Source organism: Phalacrocorax aristotelis, chromosome 10 (genome assembly GCF_949628215.1).
Source record: "Phalacrocorax aristotelis chromosome 10, bGulAri2.1, whole genome shotgun sequence".
Taxonomy (NCBI): Eukaryota; Metazoa; Chordata; class Aves; order Suliformes; family Phalacrocoracidae; genus Phalacrocorax; species Phalacrocorax aristotelis.
The window spans coordinates 23,400,785-23,422,553 of NC_134285.1; the positions used below are offsets into that span (position 1 = coordinate 23,400,785).

The window sequence follows — 21,769 nt, forward strand, 5'->3', positions numbered from 1 at the left end:
ATGCTGAGGAAGATAAATTCAGATGGGCCATCTAACATTTAACACTGCTAATTTCATAATGAGTTACAATGCTCTAACAGGTGCCATGGGAACAAGTAGTCCTGTTCCTGTCAACACTGAGACTCTTCTGACTGCAGTGGGCTGGTTCACAAAGCTAAACCAGCAAAACCTAGCCCTGGAAAAGGCAGAAAGCAGATTTCTGTTGGTTTAACTCCCTGACAACCAGCTTGCAGTGGGATAAAAGCAAGGGTTAGCGCTGGACAGAGAGGAGGGGAAGGGGTTGGAGCACCCCATTAAGGAAGAACTGTTCATTTTAGCAGTGTGAAACTGCAGCCTAAAAAGTGTTGTCCTTGTTCCTTCAAGGCAGTAATTTCCTCTCTGCATCTCATTTTCAGACCATTGGGAAGAGAGAAGCAAAAGTCAGGAGGGGATCCAGGAGAAAACAATCACTCTTTAAATGGTTCCTGTGTTACCCAAGAACATTATCAACATAAAGGTCACGCACTCATTTACTCACTTGGGTTTCCCACATGAGGGTCTGTGTGAGGGATTTTAGATGATGGTCTGTGTAGGGCCAGGACAGAAAAATTACACTCTGAACACAGCTGTGAGAACATGACCTTGAAGAAGGGAACTGGGAGGATTGTTATTGAACAATATGTTGTTGCAATCCGGGAGCCGATGTTAGCCGGCAGAGCATGCACCTGGCAGGCCTTGTTGCATGCACTGGCCATGCGTGCGGCAACATCTAGTCAGTACTTTTCCACTGAATCTGCTGAGAGTATAAAAAAGCACAGCTCAAAGTGGAGAGAGAAGACATAGAGCACGCTCTACGAACCACGGGGGACTCCCTGAAGGTGCCGCACCTACCTCCCTTCTCCATGATGACCCCGTTAATAGTCACCGTCCTGCTCAGCAGTGTCTCAGGCATAGTCGGGTCGGTAAGACTCTCATAAAGGGAAAACAATATGCTAGTAACTGCTTACGCTAGGGTATAATAGAGCAATATGCTAGTAACTGCTTATGCAAAACTATAATAGCGCAATAAGTACTGTTGTGCTTTTTAAATATAGTGTGTTGGGTGAACTTTGTGCATAGGAGTCCTGCGAACCTGTTACAGTGTCATGAACAGGCACATCTGTTTCCTACCTAGTTTCTCTAAGTTTTATGTTAACAGGAAGGAGTATTTCTCCCTTTGGCTTGAGGCTGTTTGAAAATGACCTAGGACTTGGTACCATTGTTGCTGCTGGCAGCCCATTAAAGTCCACACCCCTACCTTCCTTGCAACTCTGCGCTGCTGAAAGGCACACAAGCAGGGTGAAATCCCTCTAATTAATTCATTACGGTAGCTAGGTAAATACAGTCACTATTTGGAAGTCGAAAGGGCATGAGGCAGCAAAAGACTAAATGAAAGCTGAAATAAAATCCCAGCCAGCCACCATCACTATCTGGTACTGCTTGTGGAAAATAGTCAATAGGGATTAACTCTTCATGGCCTCTTCCAAATACAAAAATTAGATGTCATCAAATGAAACTAATGAAGTCCAAGTTCAAAACATGCAAATGGAGGTGATTCTTCACCAACTGGAAGTAGAATTCTGGAATAACTTGCTGGAGGATGCTCTGGATACACTAAGTTTATATGATTTCATGCTACAGACAGCTTTAAACCAGAGGGGAAGATGGGACAGGGAAAAAAAAGGAGAAAGAGAGAGAAAAAAAGGGAGTCTCCAATTCAGAGACTCTACCTGCCGTTGCTGAAGACCATCTGCAGAAACTGCTGCCCTCAGATCCACAGTGAAGCTGCTTGTATAAGCCGTATAGCTAAAGACTCAGCACCTGCCCAGTTCTGTGAATGGAGGCAGAAATGTAGCTAGCATCCTCTTATGCTACTGGTGAATGTATTTGTTATTACTTTCACTATCGTTCTCCATGTTCATCTCCTCTGCCTTTCTTTACTTTCTCCTTTTCTGTACACTTATTTGCCTATGCATTTTCTTTCTTTATTTCCAAGGATCTGTGAACTAACATATTTCTCTGAAGCCTAGACTAAGTGTAGCTCTCATAAAGGCAGGAGCAATGAGGGCTCAAGAGCTACTTTGTAAAAGTCTCAAGGAGATAGCAAAAACTAAATAGATGATTTAATCTTTGAGCACCAATTGCTTTTTCTGAAAATATTTGGAGAAAGAAAATTAAAATTGACCTAAAATAATAGAATAATAGACGTTTGGAAATAAGTTTGTCACTGGGTTGTTCCATTTTTCCACTTTTCAGGAGAGCTAAACTTCAAATTGCTGAAACCCAAATATATGGATCTCTCATATGTTAGTGTCAGGCTGAGAGTCCTTGCCCGCCAACCAGAAATATATTTAGCTGTAGCACCCTTTCCCACTAGACTGTAATTTAGAGAGAAATGTGCTGCCGCGAGGCTGTGTCACTCAGCAGTAAGTAGAGTTAGGGAGCCTGACTGAGGGCTACTCTTCCGCAGTCCAAATGGGTCCTTGTTGCCTAACCCACCTTCTTTCAGCTGGCTTTTGCTAGAACCCCTTGGATATAGTTCCTCACATTCGTCTTTCCTAGCCAAATGTAGTAATTAGCATCCTATTAATTATAGCTCGGCAGTAATATTCAGCTAGTCCTGGAAGTACCTCGTAACGAGGGGATCTGTAGCTCATCACTGAAGTTGTAGACCTCAGCTCTTAGTTCGGATGAGTCTGTTATTCAGGGCTGCGCTAATGGCTGTGGCTTGGGAAAAAGCAACAGAGCCAGGAACCTACCACCTCTTCTTCCTTAGGATATGGAGCAGGCACTGCCTATGTCTCTGGTTTGCCACTGTGTGAGGCAGTTAAGGCAGACTGACAGCAGAATAGTGCATCATCACATCAGGTCACGTCCCCATAGAGACTTTATACCGATATGTCATTACACACCATCACGTTTTTACATTATGTAGTACATGCAACACACTGTTAGCTTAGCTTTATGGTTTTTATGCTGAATTTATACCAGCTGCAGAAGGGCAGGTGGTACCTGGTCCAACATTAAGCTTGCAGGTACAAAGTGGAAAAGATTTTTTTTTTCCTTCTTGGGTTAATATTTGAACCATCAGAACAAGTTTACACCAGCTCAGTGTGTGTAGTTGTAGATGCAGTATGTGAACTCATGAGGAAATCTCACAACGCTGTGAAAGCAAGTTATAGACTGCTACAAAAAACATTTTACTGGGTCAAAGCTATTTATAAACCTTCAGAGGGTAACAGGAGAGCTGCAGGATCATGTGTCCTTCCTCAGCTGGCCCTTTCAGACCGTTCCTGAAAGCCACATGAGGCCCTTTCTGATTTAACTTGATGTTAGATGTACCCCAAAATGCAGCCACTGCACTCATGGCTGTGGTCTGCCATTACATTTCCAAGCAGCTCAAATCATACCATGTCTTTGTTTTGACAAACCATCTTCTTTGTTTACACAGACCCAGGGACTAACATTGGCCACAGTTTTTGTTTTCAGCAGACGGCAGATTACAAACTCTGAGCATGTCATGTCATCTTCACCTTTTGCTTAACTGAGACCCAGTATTCATCTTAAGAAGGGTGTGAAGAACATAGGTCATAACAGGAGATGAATAGGATGAAGAAATTTCACATATTCTCAAGCAGCCAGGACTTTTAATCCTTAAGAAACTCCTTGAAGTAACTAATGAACCATCACCAAGAAATCTCTAGCACTGTCTCAAACACCTAACTTCCCAGTGGTGCAGTTATTTTTCAATTGGCAAACTTAACTTCAAAGGTCAGAAAGGCAGTGAAACAAAAGATTAAATAATCAGTTTATGAGCACTTTCATTCAGTAAACTGGTAAGCTGCTCGCACGAACAAGGCAGGCAATCAAGTACAAGCTGTTTCAAATGAATCCAATGACCCTTGTTGGAATAACTAAGCTAGTGGACAAGAGAGGAAGAGGGACATGTGTTAAAGCTGAATATAATAAAGATTTTGGTCCATTTTCCTTAAGCAAACAGGCAAATACCAAGGTAAAATTCATTGTAAGCTGGAAGCACAACTTCTTCAGAGTTTGCTTTCAAAATAGCTCCTTGACAAACTTGGGAACAATTCCTTTGTGGAGTCAGGGATCTCTTCTTAGCACAGGACCATTCAACACCTGCATTATTAATTTGTTAAGCAGATTAGAGCATGCAGTGTTAAAACATGCAGATGAATCAGCCTGGGAAGAGTTTCAAACACTATGAAGACAAGAACAGAACTCAAAATGAGTTGCAGAAACCAAAGGAATGATTCAACAACAAGATGAAATTCTGCAAGAACAAGGGCACGCTACATTTAGGAAGTCTAATCCACCAGTACAAAATCAGAAATATGCATTTAGGAAATAGTAACATCTGTAAAGGCTTGAGCTAAAGTAGATCACAAGCTGAAAAATAACAAGTACACTGGCATTGCAGAATCAGGTAAAACCTATTCTGGGATGTGGCAACAGAGCATACGAGATCTAAGGGACAAGTGACGATCTACTTAATGTAAGAAAGATTTAACAACAACCTCAGCTTTCTTATGGCACAGAACTACTCCAACATGCATATGGCTGCCATAGAGTTCGCGAAGAGCTTTGTGATATCTTTAAGAAGTTGATGTCAAACCCTTGCAGAAGGTTGGAGTGTTATCAGTGCTGTCTTGCCATGTCTGTATCACCTAACAGTAGCACATGCTTTTCAAGTCTGGGGACGATGGTACATGTCCCATCACTAATGGTTTTATTTCTTACTTTTAGGCAACTCTTATACTAAGCAAAAACAACATTAAAACAATGTACCACGTAGTTGTGCCGTTGCATCTTGGTTCCTCCAACCTTCTGATAGATCCTGCAATTTCACCGACAGTTTAACCACGCATAAATCATGGCTAGCATGCATGGATTTTTTATGCCACTATAGTTACTTTGAAAAGGTATATTTAAGCATTATAACTCTTTGAAAGTGGCAGTCTTGGTTCTGGAGGTTTCTGCTCCCAGCTTCTCCACTTGCTGTTTTCTCTCCTTCAGTTTTCATGACTCAACTTTCAGGGCAACTGTAATACCAAATTTTTTTTTCAATCCAAATTATCAGTCACTCCTCCCCCTTGACAGGGCTCTGCTGTCAGAGAAGTAGTAACTAGATCCACATCTCACAGTGTCCAAACCAGAGAATTTACCTCTAAAGTGCTCTCTCCCTGCTGGGCACCATGCCACCACGTGACATCAGGCCCTTGAGCTTTAAACCATCCTGTGATCCATGTGCCAGGTATAACAGCACAGAGCTAGTATCATTAGGGAGGACACTGGAATTCACCCTTCCCCTAGCCCATATGATAGTCAACCAAGCCCTCAAGAAGACAGCAATTCATACTCTGAATATTTGACTTTCAGCCGCAAATGCTGGAAAGGTTATCTAAATGAAAGGTAAGATTCAGCAGATTTTGGCTCATACTATCCTCAGACACCAGCTCTTTTTGCAAGAAGCACCCCATCAGCACGGTGGGCCTTTGGTGCTACAAAGCACTCTCATCTGCAGGCATTAAGAAGGGATGTACACCAGCAAATACAGAGGTCTGCATGAGACAGCCCTCAGGGTGCAACAGCTCGAAGGATCGGGAGAAGATTTCACATGCATGTCTTGATTGTTAAGCATCTGGCTTTGACTGAATGGTGCTGCTCTCCATGTAGACTTTAAAGGCCAATAGCAGGGTGCGAGGATCAGTCCGTACCAAGTTCAACCTCCGAGCCCTGACGTCAGCATGCGGCGAGCTGCTGTGCATGCCAGGCTGCAAAGCCACAGTAACCTAAGGCCACAGATGTCTCCAGCAGTGCCTGCCCTTCTCACTTGCCTCAGCGGGCCTCTGAGGGGCTGGTTGTTACCCAGCTGGGGCCAGGGGAGTGCAGGAAGCACACAGAGCGCTCAGCCTCCCTCAGCAGTTTACTAACATGGTTAGTAATTTCACATGGAGTGGTTTGGTGCGTCAGCCTGGTTCCCAGACCCACATCTGGGTCTGGTGCTTTCAGTTAATGATCTGCCATCCTGCTAACTTTCTGCCAGAACTTAAAGTTTTGGCCTCACAGACAAGGGTGCCTCTGTCTCAGACTTTGGACACAAGGACCATCACGAGGCAACAGCAGAGCTGCTGCGTGACTTGCCCGCTCCAGAAGAAGGCGGCAGCTCAATTCCCAGACCTTTCACCAGCAGCACCTGCAGCTGCCCTGGGCTTACTGGTGCTGTGTGCTAGGCCAGCTGGAGTGGTGGCTTTCCTGCTGCAGCTTAGAGAACGAATGCACAGTCAGGCACCCTGGGGTTGTCGGGACGCTGCAGAGTACGAGGCCAGGAGTGCTGGTGTCTGGTTCCTGCCAGTGAATCATTATCTGCATTAGCTTTGTTCCTTCTGCAGTCCTTGCTCCAAAATGCCTGCTCACTTGGCCCAGGAATTGGTGTCACCTCCTATAAGGAAATGTTGACAGTGCAGCTGCCTTCCCAAATTCTGCACTCGGATCAGTGACTCTGCCAATTTTCCAACATTGAGCTGAGGATGTCCCTTTTGGTGAAAATATGTTCTTTGTTCAGATACTTTTTGGGCTTTGCTCACAAACACAATGGCTGGAATGCCTACTGTTTAAATTGGATTTTAAATTGTTTTAGGAAGATTAAATTCATTGGGGAATAGACATATTTTCTATTTGCTCTTTCCCCCAGACCATGCAGGAGCACATATTGCACCTATTGCTCTAGAATTAAACGTTCAGCCACCACAATGCCCTGACCATGTGTCTGCCAGCAACAGACGACATGATTATACAGACCTCTTTTTTATTTGTCATCATTTCTGCAGCTCTGAAACAGCCAAAGCATCTCTCATGCAGCCCCCTGAGCTGCACAATTCATTAAAGAAGGCCACAGCAGCTTTTCAAGGATCTGATTCTGCTACACGACCCTCCGACAACCCTGGTTGCTAATTCCCAGCACATACACAGGCAGAAGAGTTTTCTTACTGTTGTCAAATTCAAGCATCAGATGGCACGTAGGATAAACAACAGGCACAGGCCGTTATTTCTGGCAGGCAGAAAGCTGGAAGATGAAGAGCCTGGCAGGCCAGTCCATCACTCAGTACTTGCCCCAGCTCCTCGACTTTCCTAAAGCACAGGAAAGTATGTCCCCCTCCCAGCGTACAGACAAGTTGAGAGCCTGGCCTTCAGCTGCTCCCTGTGGGAAATCATTTCAGTTTAACAAATGACATCAGGAGGAACTTTTTTTTCTATTTAACCTGTATTTTTCTTTCAAGACTCCTCCCGTCACATTTTGTTACAAGCCCTTGAACAAGGCTAAAGAATCCCTTTTCCTCCCTGGGGACAGTTCCCTTTGGATGGTAATATCAAGCTCCTTTAGCCCCTATGCTCAGCTGAGATCACATATTTAGCCCTTTTCATCTCTTCTTGTAAGTCCTTCCAGCCTCTGATAATTTCATTGCTCTTGTGTGACCTTTCCTCTGTTTCCCTGTGTCTTGGACTTAACTGCAATACTGCTGATTAAAATTATAAATATCACACTGCTTGAATATGTGGTTGCTCCCTTGGGTGCCTCCCACCACTCCTTCCCATCTGTTGGTGCGAGTGAACCTCCTGGCAGCCCAGGGCTTTTCTTCAGGCAGGGCTGAATTTGTGTTACAAGGCTGACCTGGACAGCCTCTGCTGCTGCGGCTGTGCTGCTGAGAGAGGAATGAAAATGGACTCCTTGTCTGGTGAATAAATCTCTCCATGGCCCTGGCTCAGCTGTCGCACTAGGATGGAAATATGCGTATTATGCCAGGCAGCTTCATGGTGGAGGAGAACAGTCACCTGGGGAAAGTACTGCCAGGCTTGGTGTGTAACACGCTGCAACCAAATAGTGCATGCAGGGAAGGTTTTAGTGTTCCTGACAACTGCGCGGGGATTTTGTTCGGTCCTATTTTGGGTTTGGTTCTTTCCCAAGGCTAGGGGGAAAAAAAAAAAGTACTTTCTAAATTTCATTCACTATTAAGAAAAGGCAATTTTAATAAGCTTTTAGGTTTTACCTAATTATTTTCACATTCAAGAAAAGAAAGAGTATCTTTGGTTAAACCCTTAGGTACCTCTGATTGCAAAGGTAAAAGTAGCCGTGGCTATCTAGGTTTCATGCTCTACCAGATAGGTAGGTGCACAGATGAAAAATTCAGGCAAGACCCGCCTTGTGTGACTGTGAAGCAACAAGACAATATCACGCGAACTTCTGAAAGAGGGAATAAAAGCCCTCGCCATTAAGCTCCGTTTTTGTTACACACGCTTTTAACTTCAGCAGCTAAATGACATATTGGCTCACAGCTGCTTTATTTAAAGTTTCATTGATCTTACTCTGTTGGGAGCTTATAATGAATACCAGACCCCATATCCCTAATATTTTCTATGGAGACAGGCAGAAGGAAAACACTTTAAACAAGGCAAGCTTTCTTTGAGAAGCAGGCGAGGAAGGGAATCCCCCTCAAGCATTAATATACCCCTGCTCCCTCACCAGACAAAAAAGGAGACACATAAAAGTTTTAAATAACCTTTTTTTAGTTATGAAACCCCATAAAAGACGACATCTGAAAAAAAATATTTTGTGTTTTTGAAAATTTCAGAGGCAACTGCAGCAATTGCCCAGAAGGGCATTGCGTCTGGAGAATTTGTTTCCTCTCCTGTAAGAAAATGACTCCACATTGCTCTGGCAAAGAAAGCAGCTAGCTCTGCTAACTGCAGGGAGCAGATGATCACCCTGAGCAGCTACAGAGGTTTGGTTTCTCAATGGCCATTAGGTGCCACAAACAAATAGGACACCCTCGCACTGAAGAAATCAGCAGGGTTTTGCCCAACAAAGCAGAAAAAAAAACCCTCCAAGGGGTTTCTGGCCCAAGCCAGGTGTTTAAGATGGGCTTGTGACCCTCTGCAGATGCAAGTGCCACCTTAGAGTCTGCGGAGAGGAGCAGCCTCCCAGTGCACGGCCTCGGAAGGCTTTCTCAGGTTGTCGTGGAACACAGGCTGGTTTAGACCAAAGCCACCACTATTTCAAGTTTCGTCCTCTTGAGAGCCTGATCTGGCTTAGGTGTCCTGGCATTTATCAGTATTTATCAGCTCCTTTTCAACTTGATCACTATTGCTGGCACCATTGAAGTTGGAAGGCCCCATTCTTGGGCAAGTGCTTGACATTTCACAAAGCGATCAGGCTACATGTTAAAACCAGTCATCTTCCCGGCTTCCCTGACCCTGCCACAAGGCTCCCCTACTATCTAACCGGTGGTGGTGATCCTAATTTCTGGCCTAATGTCCATCATGGCTAGTTTAAACCTATTTATCCTCCCTGTGCCAGCATTCTGGTTGCTAAAGTAGATTTGTTGAGTTTTTTGTTTGGATTTTTGTTGTTGTTGTTGTTTGTGTGGTTTTGGTTTTTTTTCCCCAAAAAACTTCCATTATTTTGATTTTAAATACAAATAACCTTTTCTTTACTCCCTCCCAAAATAATTCTTTGGCTAGAGGAACACACCTTCATTCTTAACCCCTAATCAGCCTCTAGTTGCCAGAGGACGGCCACGAAATTTGTGCAAGCATGGGAACCGCCAGCCATCCTCGCAAACCCGCAGTCGGCCCGCGAGTGCCACCCGTCAGCCCTGCGGCTCTTCGCTGGCGGCATCCCGGCGAGCCGGGGAGCCTCCCTCGCTGCCGCCGCTTCTCTTCTGCACGCCCCGAGGGCCGGTGGCGAGCTGCGGGCGCTGCGGGGCGAGCGGGCGCTAGGTGGGGGTGTGGGACCGCCGCTGGTGGAGGCTGCCTCCCCTCCCTCCCCACGGTGGGGTTTTTGCTCGCAGGATCTGCCCCAGGTAGATCTAACGGCGCTGGGAAAATCGGGGACCACCCCGGACAGGTTTTTAAACGGCGTTAGAAGCTCAAACGAAAGAGACCCTCACGGCAAACCGGGTGGCACAGCCACCCCCCGTGCCCCAAAAGATCATGCTCCGGTTGCAGCGTGGACACTGCTGGAGGGAGAGTGGGAAGACTGCTTGCTCTCTGTCCCATTTACATCCCTTCCTTGCTACTGCAGCTTAGGAGAGTAGCAATAAGATGGTGCTGTGGGGGGTTTTCCTCCCGTGGGAAAGATGAAGGTGCAATCGTAGTTTGCATCCTGAGAAACCAGGCAAAAAAAGAAATACCCAGCATAAAAAGATTAGGATGGCTTTGTATAAATGCAGAGCAGGGAAGAAACAAAGGAAGAAACATTTAAAGTCTCTGGACCTCTCATAATTGTCCCCCTGCCAATTGCAGGGGGAAGCTACAAGGTGTTAATCCTTGGCCCTCAACTCACAGGGACCAGCCCAACAACTGATAAACCAACCAAAACAGCAACATACGTTGTTCCCTATTGCACCAGTAAGCAAGAAAACCTAATTCCAGCGCCTCAGAGGTACCCCAGCACCACGTGTCCCTGCATCCAGACCCCTCCCACGCTCCACTCAGTTGCATTTTTACCACTTTGTTCTGAAATTCCTTTTCGTTGCCAAAATGCAGCAAAGATGAAAGCTCACCTTCCTGTGTGACTCTCCCAAGTCCCCGCCGACCTGCCTTGGTGTGGGAACAGCAGAGCCTCCATTTGATTCCCCAGGGCACAGCCCTGACTGGTTTATCTCAAACTCAGCAGCCACAAGGCAGAACAAGAAAAGAGTGATTATGTAGCAGGTGCAGCCCTTGGCATTACACTTCCAAGATGAGGAGAATCAATATCTCTGAATTACCATTTCAGTCATTCCCTTTGGGCACAGCCTGTGCTGGAGTAAAGGGGCCATCCCTCGGGGTGACAGCTGGATCACCATGTGCAGAGCAAACAGGAGGTCACAGCTGAAGCAGAGGTCTGGAAGAAGGCATGCTGAAGGTGTCATTAAGAGCATTTGTTTCTCCACCTGCAACACAGCCTCTGGTATGACCTGGAGAAGGTTACTGCAGTTCTCTGTGCTTTGTTTTTTCCCCTCCCATCAACAGGGACAGCGTAGGCCTTCCCACCCACTGAGATGTCACAAAGATAAATTCCCAGTTATTTGTAAGGCTGTTGAAAATGCACCAAAGATGCACAAGAGAAATATCGCACGGTTTCAGTAACAAATCAACTGTTTTAAAACTTCCCAGAGGAAGCAATTATTTGGAGTCAGGTTACGTTTATGAGGGCAGACACAGCCCATAGGATGGTAACAACTTTGTCTGCAGAGCTGAACCCACGATCATAAATCTCTTGGAAACAGCTGTTACAGGGACATTGCTGCCATCCTGCGCAGGCAGAGGATCATGGAGATGGAGGAAAGTGGTTTGTGCAAGGCTGCTGGTCTGTCCCACCTGCGGGGAACCCCATGCTGCCCTGCAGCACCCAGGGATGGGAGCACGAGGTGGGAAATGCAGCGCTGTCACCCCTTGGGTGCCAGGCTTCTGCTTCTGGCTCCCATTGGGCTTGGCCAAGAGGGCTTCGCTGCCTGAGCTATCCTCCCCAGGAAAACTCTGCTACTCCCAAACCTGGCCCCTGGTCTCTTCAACATGAGGAGACTTTAAACATTATATACTTCCTAAATATGGGTAGCACATTAGCACTTCTTAAGGGAGGGGGTGCCTGATGGGTACAGCCAGCGCAGCAGCAAATCCAGCTGTGCCAGCTGCAGCCAGCAGTTCTGCCCAGCCCAGCCCCAGCCTTGCAAACAGCATCCCCAGCTGCCACTGACCTGTAAGGAGAGATGTGCACTGCCCCCGCCAGCTCTCCAACCTGTCCTTCTCCCACCCTCAGCTGCCACTGGGAGCCGCAGGGCGGTGGCAGCCCCAGGCACAATGGCAGGAGCAAGTCTAAGTACAGCACACCTTGTCCAACAGCAGTGGCAAGGGGAGGGACACCTACCTGCTGCCGAGGACTCCTTGGTGCTCTCAGGTATCCAGAGCACACTCCAGCCCACTATGGCTCCCCTCCTCCTTCCCTGAGAACATCAGCCCTGAGCCCAGCAGTGCCCGACTGCCCCGCTGCAGGCTGTCCCAGGGCTGCTGGGCACTGTGGTTTGCCACATGTGGGGACAGGGAGAGCGTGTCTGCCCCATGAAGTGGGTCCCCCGGCCTCACTTGGGATCCACAGGCCTGGAAGACAGACCCCACTTGTCAGGCAGAGCTGCTAAACACATCATGGTCTCAAACACCACCCCCTAAAATAGCTCCAAGAAGATCTGAGCATATGCCTGGAGGAGAAAAGTGTGTTTGTGCCCTGCGTTGGCACCTGTCTGTGCCCTCTTGCTCCAAAATCTTTTTTTTTTAATGGATGTAACATGAAAAGCCTGAGCTGTGTCCCACAGATCTACCCTGAGCCCAGCATGAGCCAGATGACAGAAAGCTGCCAAAGGACAACCACCTTATGCCGAGGTACCCTCAGGGCTCCTCAGCTCTGCTGCGTCTCCCCCCCAAGTCTCACTGATGGTTGAGGTGAGGAGTTTGACGGTAAATATCGTCCTCCTGCAAAAGGGCACAAAGAGGATTGGAAAGTCCATCGTGTGCATTTGTCTATCCCTTCCCCTGCACACCAGGAAGACAGCTCAGTGCCGAGAGAGACCATTGCAGTTTTGCCAAGTACCGCAGCCGAGGAGGGATGGGGGCTGGCAGCGCATCCTGGCCAGACCCTGCTCTCTTCTCCAGGGACAGCACTTGTAAGGGGCCCCTCTGCACAGCCCTGGTGGGTGAGGAGCCGCCTGCAAACACTTGCTTTGCAAAGCACAGGGCTTTCTGGCATGTAGCCTGCCGGCATCCTTGTGCTTTCAGGAGGGGGAATCCTGCATTTCGTGACACCCCTAAAAACAGAGCAGAGGTTGGGGGACCTGTTAACGCAGGGGCAGTTTCTGGCAGGGGCAAAGCCACAGTACACCAAGGGACTACTTGATAACACAATCCCACTGCAAATCTTTCCAACGGTGGCGTTGCAGCATTCAGCAGCCGGGGTGGCAAGGAAAGGCTCCAGATGTGCTCTGTCCTGTTAAAGAGTTAAAGCCTATGGTTGCAATGGGGCTGGTGTGTCTATGGCTTTGCGTTCCTGGAAAATACACATGTACAGAACATCCTGTTTTGGACGCTGGGCAGCATAGTGCACCGGCTGGCAGGACGCCTGGTAAGGGCAGGAGCCCATCTATGCCCTTTCCCGAGCAAGTTTCTCAAAGCGGCTTTGTGGCGCAGTAGATGTCTTTGTGGTGAGGCTGCTTTTCTGGAAGCGGAGGTGTTCCTGCGCACCCTGGTCTTTCCGCCCTTCAGCTGAAGGGCCAACTGTTAAGAAGGATTTCCCAGACCACCCACCTCAGGCTGGCTTCCCTTGGGCTTGGCTCCCACGGTCACTTCTCACTGCAGGCACAAACCAGAGATGACAAATTATTTCCAATGTGTCTAATAGATAAGAGCTGCAGAACAAGACAGGCATTCCTGGCTGCCAGAATTCCTATGACAGGAGACCATAGCCCAGTGAAAAACAGTAATAATTTAAAAGCAGTTCCTGGAGACCACCAACTCCCACGTGCCAACTATCCGCTACAGGAGGGCAGGCACAGGCCACAGAGCTCCAGTTCTGTGGTGGCAAAACTATGTTAAGATCAGCTTGCTGCGTGGGAATAATCTAAGGAATAAATGGAAATGGGAACAAGGTACATGTTATCCCTTCACTTCTCTTTAACCTGCCTGATCCTCCACAGAGGATAAAAATCATATATGTGAGTATATAAAAAATCTCGTAACATCTTTAAGCTGGCCAAAGTTAAGTTGTTGTTAACAAGTGGGCCAAAAGGATCTCCACTCCCCTTCCCTTCCCTATTACACTACCAATAGATTTCCTTAGGAGAAAGGAACGCTCATTTGCCTCAAAGGGCAATGTTACTTTAGGTCTTTGAAGCAAAGCAAACTATTATAATAATAAAAAAGGACTGTATATAGCACTAACAGAACAACAGGTGTCTGTTCCTCTGCAGTTTCTGCCTGTGCCATCCTCCTGGTGCAGCACGACTACCCAGAGGAGGGAAGAGCAGAGCCTGCACCCAGCCTCACCTCCGCACTCAGACCTGCACTGGCTACGCCCACACATTTGAAAGCTCTCTCCAACATCTCCTATGCTGTCCTGCTACCTGCTTTGGATTAGTATTTTGCCAATCAGAGCTATCTTCCCTCTAAAAATAACATCCTCTTCCTGTATACACTGTTCTCATCTCCAAGATTAATTATCCATTATATTTACCCCTGCTTTCTCTCTGAAGTTCTCTCGTGCCATACATCATCTCTTTAAACCTTTCTCTCCCTCCCCTTTCCCATCGTTAACACTTTGGCCGGCCTCCCAACATGCTGCTCCCAAGGGCCCCGCCAATGGATGAAGGCACGGCAGCAGCTCTCCACCATCGGTGCCGTAGTCATCGCTGCAGGTTCCCAGCCTGGCAAGCAGAGGAATGTAAGAAAACCATGCAGCAGTCACTTCAGATGTGCCCCAAAATGCATCTTACCTCCTTATATCAAATCCAGACCCAGCCTTACTCCCTCTTTGAGGTCCCCCCATGTCCTTCAGGTCTCCTGACACATTCAGCCCCTCTTGCTTTATTGCTATTGCCTTTTCTCGTGCACAGACCCAGCAGGCACGCGTTTCGTACCGCTGCCATGGGACAGCCAAGTGACTGCCGTGTCCTCCCAGCTCACACCCTTCCTCTCCAACGACTGGTCATTCCTGCTTGCTCCTAAGTGACTCAGACTGCAGAGACTATGTTTTATTTGGGGGAGCAGAGGAAGGGACAGAGCACTAGTAGGTGTCTTTCTGCACCACATTAGTAAATCGCCATGCACACACAGAGTGCTATAGTAAAGGCAAACAAAGACCCTGCCCAGCCTAGTCAGCAGCAAGTCTGCACAGATCTTGAGACTTCTCAGGTGGGCTGAGGAGCATCTGCTAAAAACAACTGCCACGAATGTCAGCCAAGACAACGGGTCCAGGTAGCACTTGAGTGATCCCAGCCCTCCCAGAACAGCCCTTGAACCAGCCTGGCCCAATTCCTCATGCAGTTATATGCAGGCCCACCGAAGGTGGCCACTAATTATGAGAGTGGACAGTATTTTTGGAGACACATGATCCTTTTAAGGCCACACCAACTCTGCACACCTCCTTCCCCAAGCCATTTGAGCACCCCCAGCTTAAGCTTCATCCTGATCTTCACATGGAAGGCATTGCACTACTGCAACATATTCACTAATGATCTGCTGGACATCCAGTCCTCAAGGCCCAAGCAGTTTAAAAAAAAAAATGTACATATACACGCAAGCAAATATCGCTTCACTTCAAAAGAAATTTTTTTTAATTTAGAAATGCAGTTATATACATAGAACAATTAAATTAAACTTTGTACAAATATTAAAATACTATCTTCACACCCACTGCAATGTACAGGATACCAGAAAAATATATATAAAATAAAGCAAAATAAAACCAATTGAGTGACATCCTGCATGGCATCAGTCATGGTTTTGTTTTTAAATCCCACACTGGAGTACCATTCTGCAAATAATTCCATAGTGGTGCAATTCAGACAAAAAGAAAACATATAGAGGAAAGAAGAAAAGATTAATGCACAAAGGCAATCAAGCTCCCCTTGCATTTGCATCAGCAACTACCAGCAGCCTACCCACTGCATCACAGGGCGTCTGCTTCACAGACAACTTCACTTTGTTTTCTTTTGGAGGAAGCAAATCTGAGAATCAGAACTAAGACATTTTCCAGCACAACTCAGTTGCCTCTGTCCTTGCTCACTCGAGGACAGACGCAAAAGGCAGCTGACGGAAAGCACATGCAGATCATCACTAGAACCCGTTCTGGTGGGCACATATACCTGTACGTCATCTGCAGAGGGTCGAGATTGGAAGCTGTGCTTAACACAGGGCCCTGAAGAGAAGTGAGGGAAGTGGTGTGCTCTGTCCTGCTGCGGAAGGGCAGGAGGAGGGGATGAAGGATTGGAGAAAGGCTTATTTTCTGTATAAAAATACACCTTAAAATGAAGCCTGTTCTAGGAAACCTCTCTGCACTTTCAAAGTGTGTCACAGAGAATAAATGCTTTCTAATGAAGTTCTTCTGCAAACAAAGGTTTTCAGAAAGAGCAAGTTCAGTCGGCAGTTCCCTGGTACAGACTAAGGAATGAGGATGGGGTGAAGCAGGATGTGCAAAATAGATGGGATTTATTGCATTTCTCTACAGAAACCAGAAAGTGAAATTGATTCAATTAGTTATCTGAACAGAGCAGTAAGGCAGATTTTTTTTTTTTTTTTTTTTAAACAACTGCTATCAGAACAGTAAAACCAGGTTTTGGAAATGTTCTAAAAAGGTCAGCAAGGAAATGTCAGTGTGTCCAACCGGTTGTACATTAATATTTTTTTCACATAGCAAGTGTGCTGGTGTCCGCTAAATTGCTTAAACAGAGCACAAGCTCCTTACAACCCGGTCATGAATGCATTAGCTCATTAGCCTGCAGCATACCTCTGTTTTCAGTCACAGCTCTTCCCTACCCTCCTCCTTGTGGTCCCTGGATTTCCTGTGCTGCACTACTTAACCATCCCAGATTATTTCCAGTGGCTGAGCCTGTTGCTCTCTTAGCCCCACTCCTCAATATTGATCCAAGTCATCCACCTCTGCAAGCATCTGAGGATGTTTCCTCCAAAACATGTGTAGCAGATTTCTTCCTAACACATCTAACTTCTCCATGTGCTGAAAGGCCAAAGAAACACTCCAGATGCATTAAATGATTCACCACACCAGAGCTGAAAGGCTAAGGAGAAACCTTAGGGGAGATGCCCAAGGGGTGAACAAGCAGCACGCTTGCTGAGTAAGCGTTCTTCTACACAGCAAGTTCCCTGGTGGTTAAGAAAAAGGATAAAAGTGCATTAAGCTCTTCTCCCCGCCAAACTCATGAAGTTAACTCAGCAACAAGTCCACAGACTCAAATACTGCAGCACGTCTCTCCTCCTGACTTCGTTTTTTACCTCTTCTGCAGTAAATGATAGGGAGACACAAGCTATTTAAAACCAGAACGCACAAAGCCATCTCTCTCACCAATGCTGCCGACCCCCTTCAAGGTGGCAGAAGGCTCTAACACAATCATTTGAACTGAGCTTCATGATGCAGATCCTGACAGGAGACTACCCCGATTCCCCATGGGTTACTGTCAGCTTCACTTTCTGGTTCTCTCAGGCTGGTCCAGTTCTGCAATGCTTGGGCTGTAAACATGGCAGTAGGTTGCATTTTATTTATTTTAAAAAAAACAAACCGTATGCAACTGAAAGGGAGGCAAGGAGGTTTTTCTATTGCACATAATATTCTGAATTTCTGAAAGGCCCTTTTTTAAACATAGCAGACTCCAAAAATATCAGAAACCTGTAAAATAAGTGCTATTTTTATTTTTCCAATGTAATTAAATCATTTTAACGTTCTTGAATATCACAGGATCCAGCATGTATGACAGAGCATGAGGTGATTGTGTCATGAGTGTTAAATAAGAAAAACTGCCTTCCTTTGAATTCTTTTACCAGATACAGGCAGGAAAAAATGTAAGGAGGCTGTGACCCCACCACAGAAACAAAAAAGGGGGGGAAAAAAAAAATAATCTACTGCGTTACGTCTTGCAAGGCTGAGCCCCTGTGCTCCCCATCCACCACGCTGAGATCCAGGCTGCGTGTACCTATGGCAACAGCCAAAGAGGACACACTCTTTGCTCAGGGGTAATGAACACTCCTGAGACAGAGCAGAGCTCATGAATGAGGGATCTTTAAGCCTCAGTCCTTTCTCCCATAAGTAAAGACAGGATTGTGCAATTTAGGTTTTTTTAAATCTCTGCCCAAAAGACTTCCCAGTCCTTCAGCCTCTACAGAATTAAAACAAACATGAATGAGTAACGATCACTTGATAACCAGTAAAATGAGGCCTTGCTCCTCTCCTTGAAAAAAATTCAAGCAGGCACCTCTGAGGGCTCCTCCCTGGCCATTCTACCTCATGGTATATGAAAATAAACTCTAAAGCTGGGGACGTGGGCAAGAGAAATGTGATGCCCCCAAACCATTTTCCATGTCCTGGCTTGCATGGGTCCTTGGGGCCTGTGGCCACAAGTGTTGCTGCAGGGGAGAGGCTCTTCTGCAAGCACTGGGAGCATCAGATGGGGTTGCCAGCCAGCACAGCAGAGACTGGCCTGGAAGCTGCTGATTTACCCTCTCAGCAAGCCAACAGAAGCTGCCTGTTTATGTCTGATCACAAGATCTACGCTTGCATATTTCCCTCCACCTCCGCATTTCCCCCCCTCCTTAGTAAAGCCATTTCCCACAATTTCTATAAATGAAGCAAAATTAAAGCACTCCCTCTTCTGTGCAGCTTGCTTCCTTCTCTTCCCCACCCAAATTGGATTTTCTCTCCCCCGCTGGCAGCTGCTTGCTTTACAGTAGCAGAGAAAGAGGAGGCAGGGTCACACGGTATGTGCTTTCTGCTGGCGGAGCAGGCGGTTGTCCAGGGCAAGGGTCAGGCCTCGGGATCAGCTTCCAGCTTCATTATGGGATTCTCCCACCAACTCGGTGCTAACACTCCCTGTTAAAGGACTGTCCCTTGCAGGAAGACAGCTTGTACCTGACTTCTCACTTCAATTGCTGAGGGTCAGTTTGACTAGACAGGACCTTAAATGCATAAAGAGCAGCAACTCCTGCTCCAAGTTGGTTAGGTAGCAGGAAAGAAGTCACATACTCTCCCCTCCACACTCCCTTACCACTACACTCACTTGACCCCTCCACCTGCCCTGATAAACCAGTGAATAAGACAACTTGCTCAAGCTTAGACCATTTCCAAGGTAGGAGTTAAAAACTAAATACAAACGTTCCCATGCTTATTTTCTAAAATTCCAATAGCAGATGTGTAAAAACGTTTTCCCTCTACAGCACTTGAAGCTGAGACACTGCAGCCCACTGTAAAACAACGTGGGATTTTCACAACCCAAACTGAAGAAAAAATATCTGAACCACCCAAATGGGATTTATCAAATCCTTGTGTTAGTGCAAGGTAACATGAGCAATAGGGAAGGAACTTTAAAATATTGTATTTTTAAATTAATAACATCCCTCTAAAACAAGGATAGAGAAAACAGGATTCTTCCATCCACAGGCACACGCTGTCCCAGGTGTCCTGGGATTTAACAGCTAATCGGGAACAGGAGCAGCAGGTACATGGCTGGAAACTATGGCCGATCCCCATTTCCAGGAACTGGAGCTGAGCCACAGTGATTTTATACACAAAGGTGTGGTGTCACTTTTCCCAAGTGCTGTGACAGTATATTCCCAGAGCAACAAGGATGAGGACGGTGAGGATCATAAACCAAAAGCAAAGCAGCAAAGACGGCATCCCTATTTACCTGTACATTAGCACATGAAGTGTAAGGCCATGACATTTTGCTCCTTCAACTCAAATGAAAATTTAGCAGCTTCTCACAGGGCAAACACTTCCCTGGTTACTTCAAGACAGTTATGACAAGGTACATGCATCTAAGAAGCCAACTCTCCTTGCTGAAACCAATCCCACCGAACGGCGTCCAGACCTCCCTGGTGAAGAACCTTATATCCACCAAAATGTTTTTGCAATTGGATCACCTACCCCAGATAAATGTGGCTTCCTGCCAAAAAAGGAGTCCTATTAACAGCAACCAGGATATTCTGACCTGCTGTAGGTAACTGGGCGGGGGGGAGGGGTGGGGGGATGGGTGGGCACAGAGGTATACATATTTTTGGATTTTATTTTCCCTGATACCAGAACTTGAGACAATCTTCGAAACTTAGGTTCAGGAATAAGCTATGGTGTCCTCTGACACTGCTGTCAATGTAGCCAACCTTCCCTCACAGCAACAGGCAACTGCATTATATTTAGGAGATACTTTAAAAATGCTGCTTACCCCCAGCCACAAGGAAGAAGCCCTTCTCTGTGGGTCCACTGAAGCCCTCTAGGGTAAAACAGCAGACTCTTGCTGTACTAAGCTAGGAAGACTCACTAGCCTCTGAGATGGTAGTTACATGGGATTCGAGTACCAAGTTACCTACTGTGGCTGGAAAGGTAACTTGGTATTGCACCAATGGCACTAGGCAATCACTACCTACGGGCTTTTTTTCTCTTGACATTTTCAAACACCTGAACCACTTCCAGATGACATCTCAAAAGCATTACCTCTCCCTGAAGATCTGACCAAGGGAACCTAAGCTTCAGTGCAGGACCACCTTAAGTGAAAAAGCTTTGAGACAGACTGCTTATCCAGAAAAACAGGGCCACAAATTTGGTTCCAGTCCTGATGCCTCAGTGAATGGGGCTAACTCACAGTTAACACAGGGCTGGTTAACTGAAAGTCACATCCTCCAAGCTTTCTGGACCCTGCTAACCATGGGTTGTTCTCCAAGGCTTTCCTACAACCTAACACGAGGAGCTGCTCTGGCACCAGACCAAAGCTGAAAGGGTTGTTTAATTGGCAGTACAGTCCCAGTCCCAGCTTCTAGAAACACAGCATAATCAAGTGGGCTGCGAGGGTAGAGAAGGAACGAGGAGACAGAAGTAATTTTCAGGAATGGACTCCTGCAGAGATGGTTTTTGAGAAGGGGACAGAGGGCATTCCTGCACATTGGACTTCTCAGCCTTCAGCGCTCTAGCAATTCTCAATGAACTGTTATTGCACAGCTAAGCCGGCACACAGCTCATCTCATCTGAGGCGCTTCTAGACATCACAAGCTGCCCCTTAACTGGGACCCCTCCCAAGCCCAACTTCAGTCCCAGTGAGGCCTTTTGTCCTACCCTATCACAAAGAGGATGCCAGGAGAAGAGCCTATATAACATATATACGTATATATAAACTGTGTCTGCACCCAGTGAGCAAGCGGTTTTAGTCCCTGCTCTCTGGGCAGCAGGAGGGCTAGAGAGGCTGATAAGCTGCAACAAGCCGGTGTGAGGAGAAAGGCACAAGAAAAAAGCAGCTCTTCAGAGACTGCTGTCAAACATCTGTCTGGGGAAGAGGAGAGGAGAGCTCAAATCCACTCTGTTCCTTGAGCCCCTGATGCTGATGGAATGGGGAAGCCAGCGCTGCACCAACTCCACTGGTGCATCCAGGAGGCAACCTGGCAACATCCTTTGGATCTTCAGCTGAGGGCATCTCTGCTCGGAGGTATCCAGGGCACAGCTCAGGAGGACGGGGAAGGCTGCACAGAGTGCTTCTGTCCTGAAGGCAGGGGGAGGGGAGGAGGAAGAAATCCAACAGGGAGAAGGCTAGACAAACAGAGCAGGCCTCATGCTTCCTTCAGTAAGGGAATATCTAAATGGTGGGGAGAGAAAAAAAGAAAAAGTAGTCAAGCTTTTACAGTTCAATGCACATCAGAAAAACTGTTTCCAGGCAGTGACAGAAACAGCGCAGAGGCAGCATCCTCTAATTTCTACACTGTGGGCATTTATTTTAAGCTTCACTTTTGGTTTTCTGCTGTTTACGCAATTGAGGTTTAATGCCCATCTTAGGGTGTGTTGCCATTTCCGCCCTTTAGTGGAAATCCGCTATAACTGTTTTTACTGCAACAGTTGTGGGTGGCATTACTACAGCTGTAGGGCTTGACACCACGGAAGGGATAAGTTCTGCCCCGAGCTAGCTACAAGCCAGTTACATTTCTTGCCTAAGACACAGCA

General features: G+C 46.7%; 1 protein-coding gene across 5 annotated transcripts in view; it reads right to left on the bottom strand.

The window, feature by feature from the left end:
- Window positions 1–15,371: 15,371 nt before the first annotated feature.
- SUSD6 (sushi domain containing 6) overlaps window positions 15,372–21,769 on the bottom strand; it is an 89,775-nt gene continuing 83,377 nt past the window's right edge. For all 5 annotated transcript variants that reach the window (XM_075105791.1, XM_075105785.1, XM_075105788.1 and 2 more), the window contains one exon: window positions 15,372–21,407. In XM_075105791.1, the coding sequence (XP_074961892.1) occupies window positions 21,382–21,407 (26 nt within the window). In that variant the 3' untranslated portion in view covers window positions 15,372–21,381. The remainder of the gene's footprint in view (window positions 21,408–21,769) is intronic.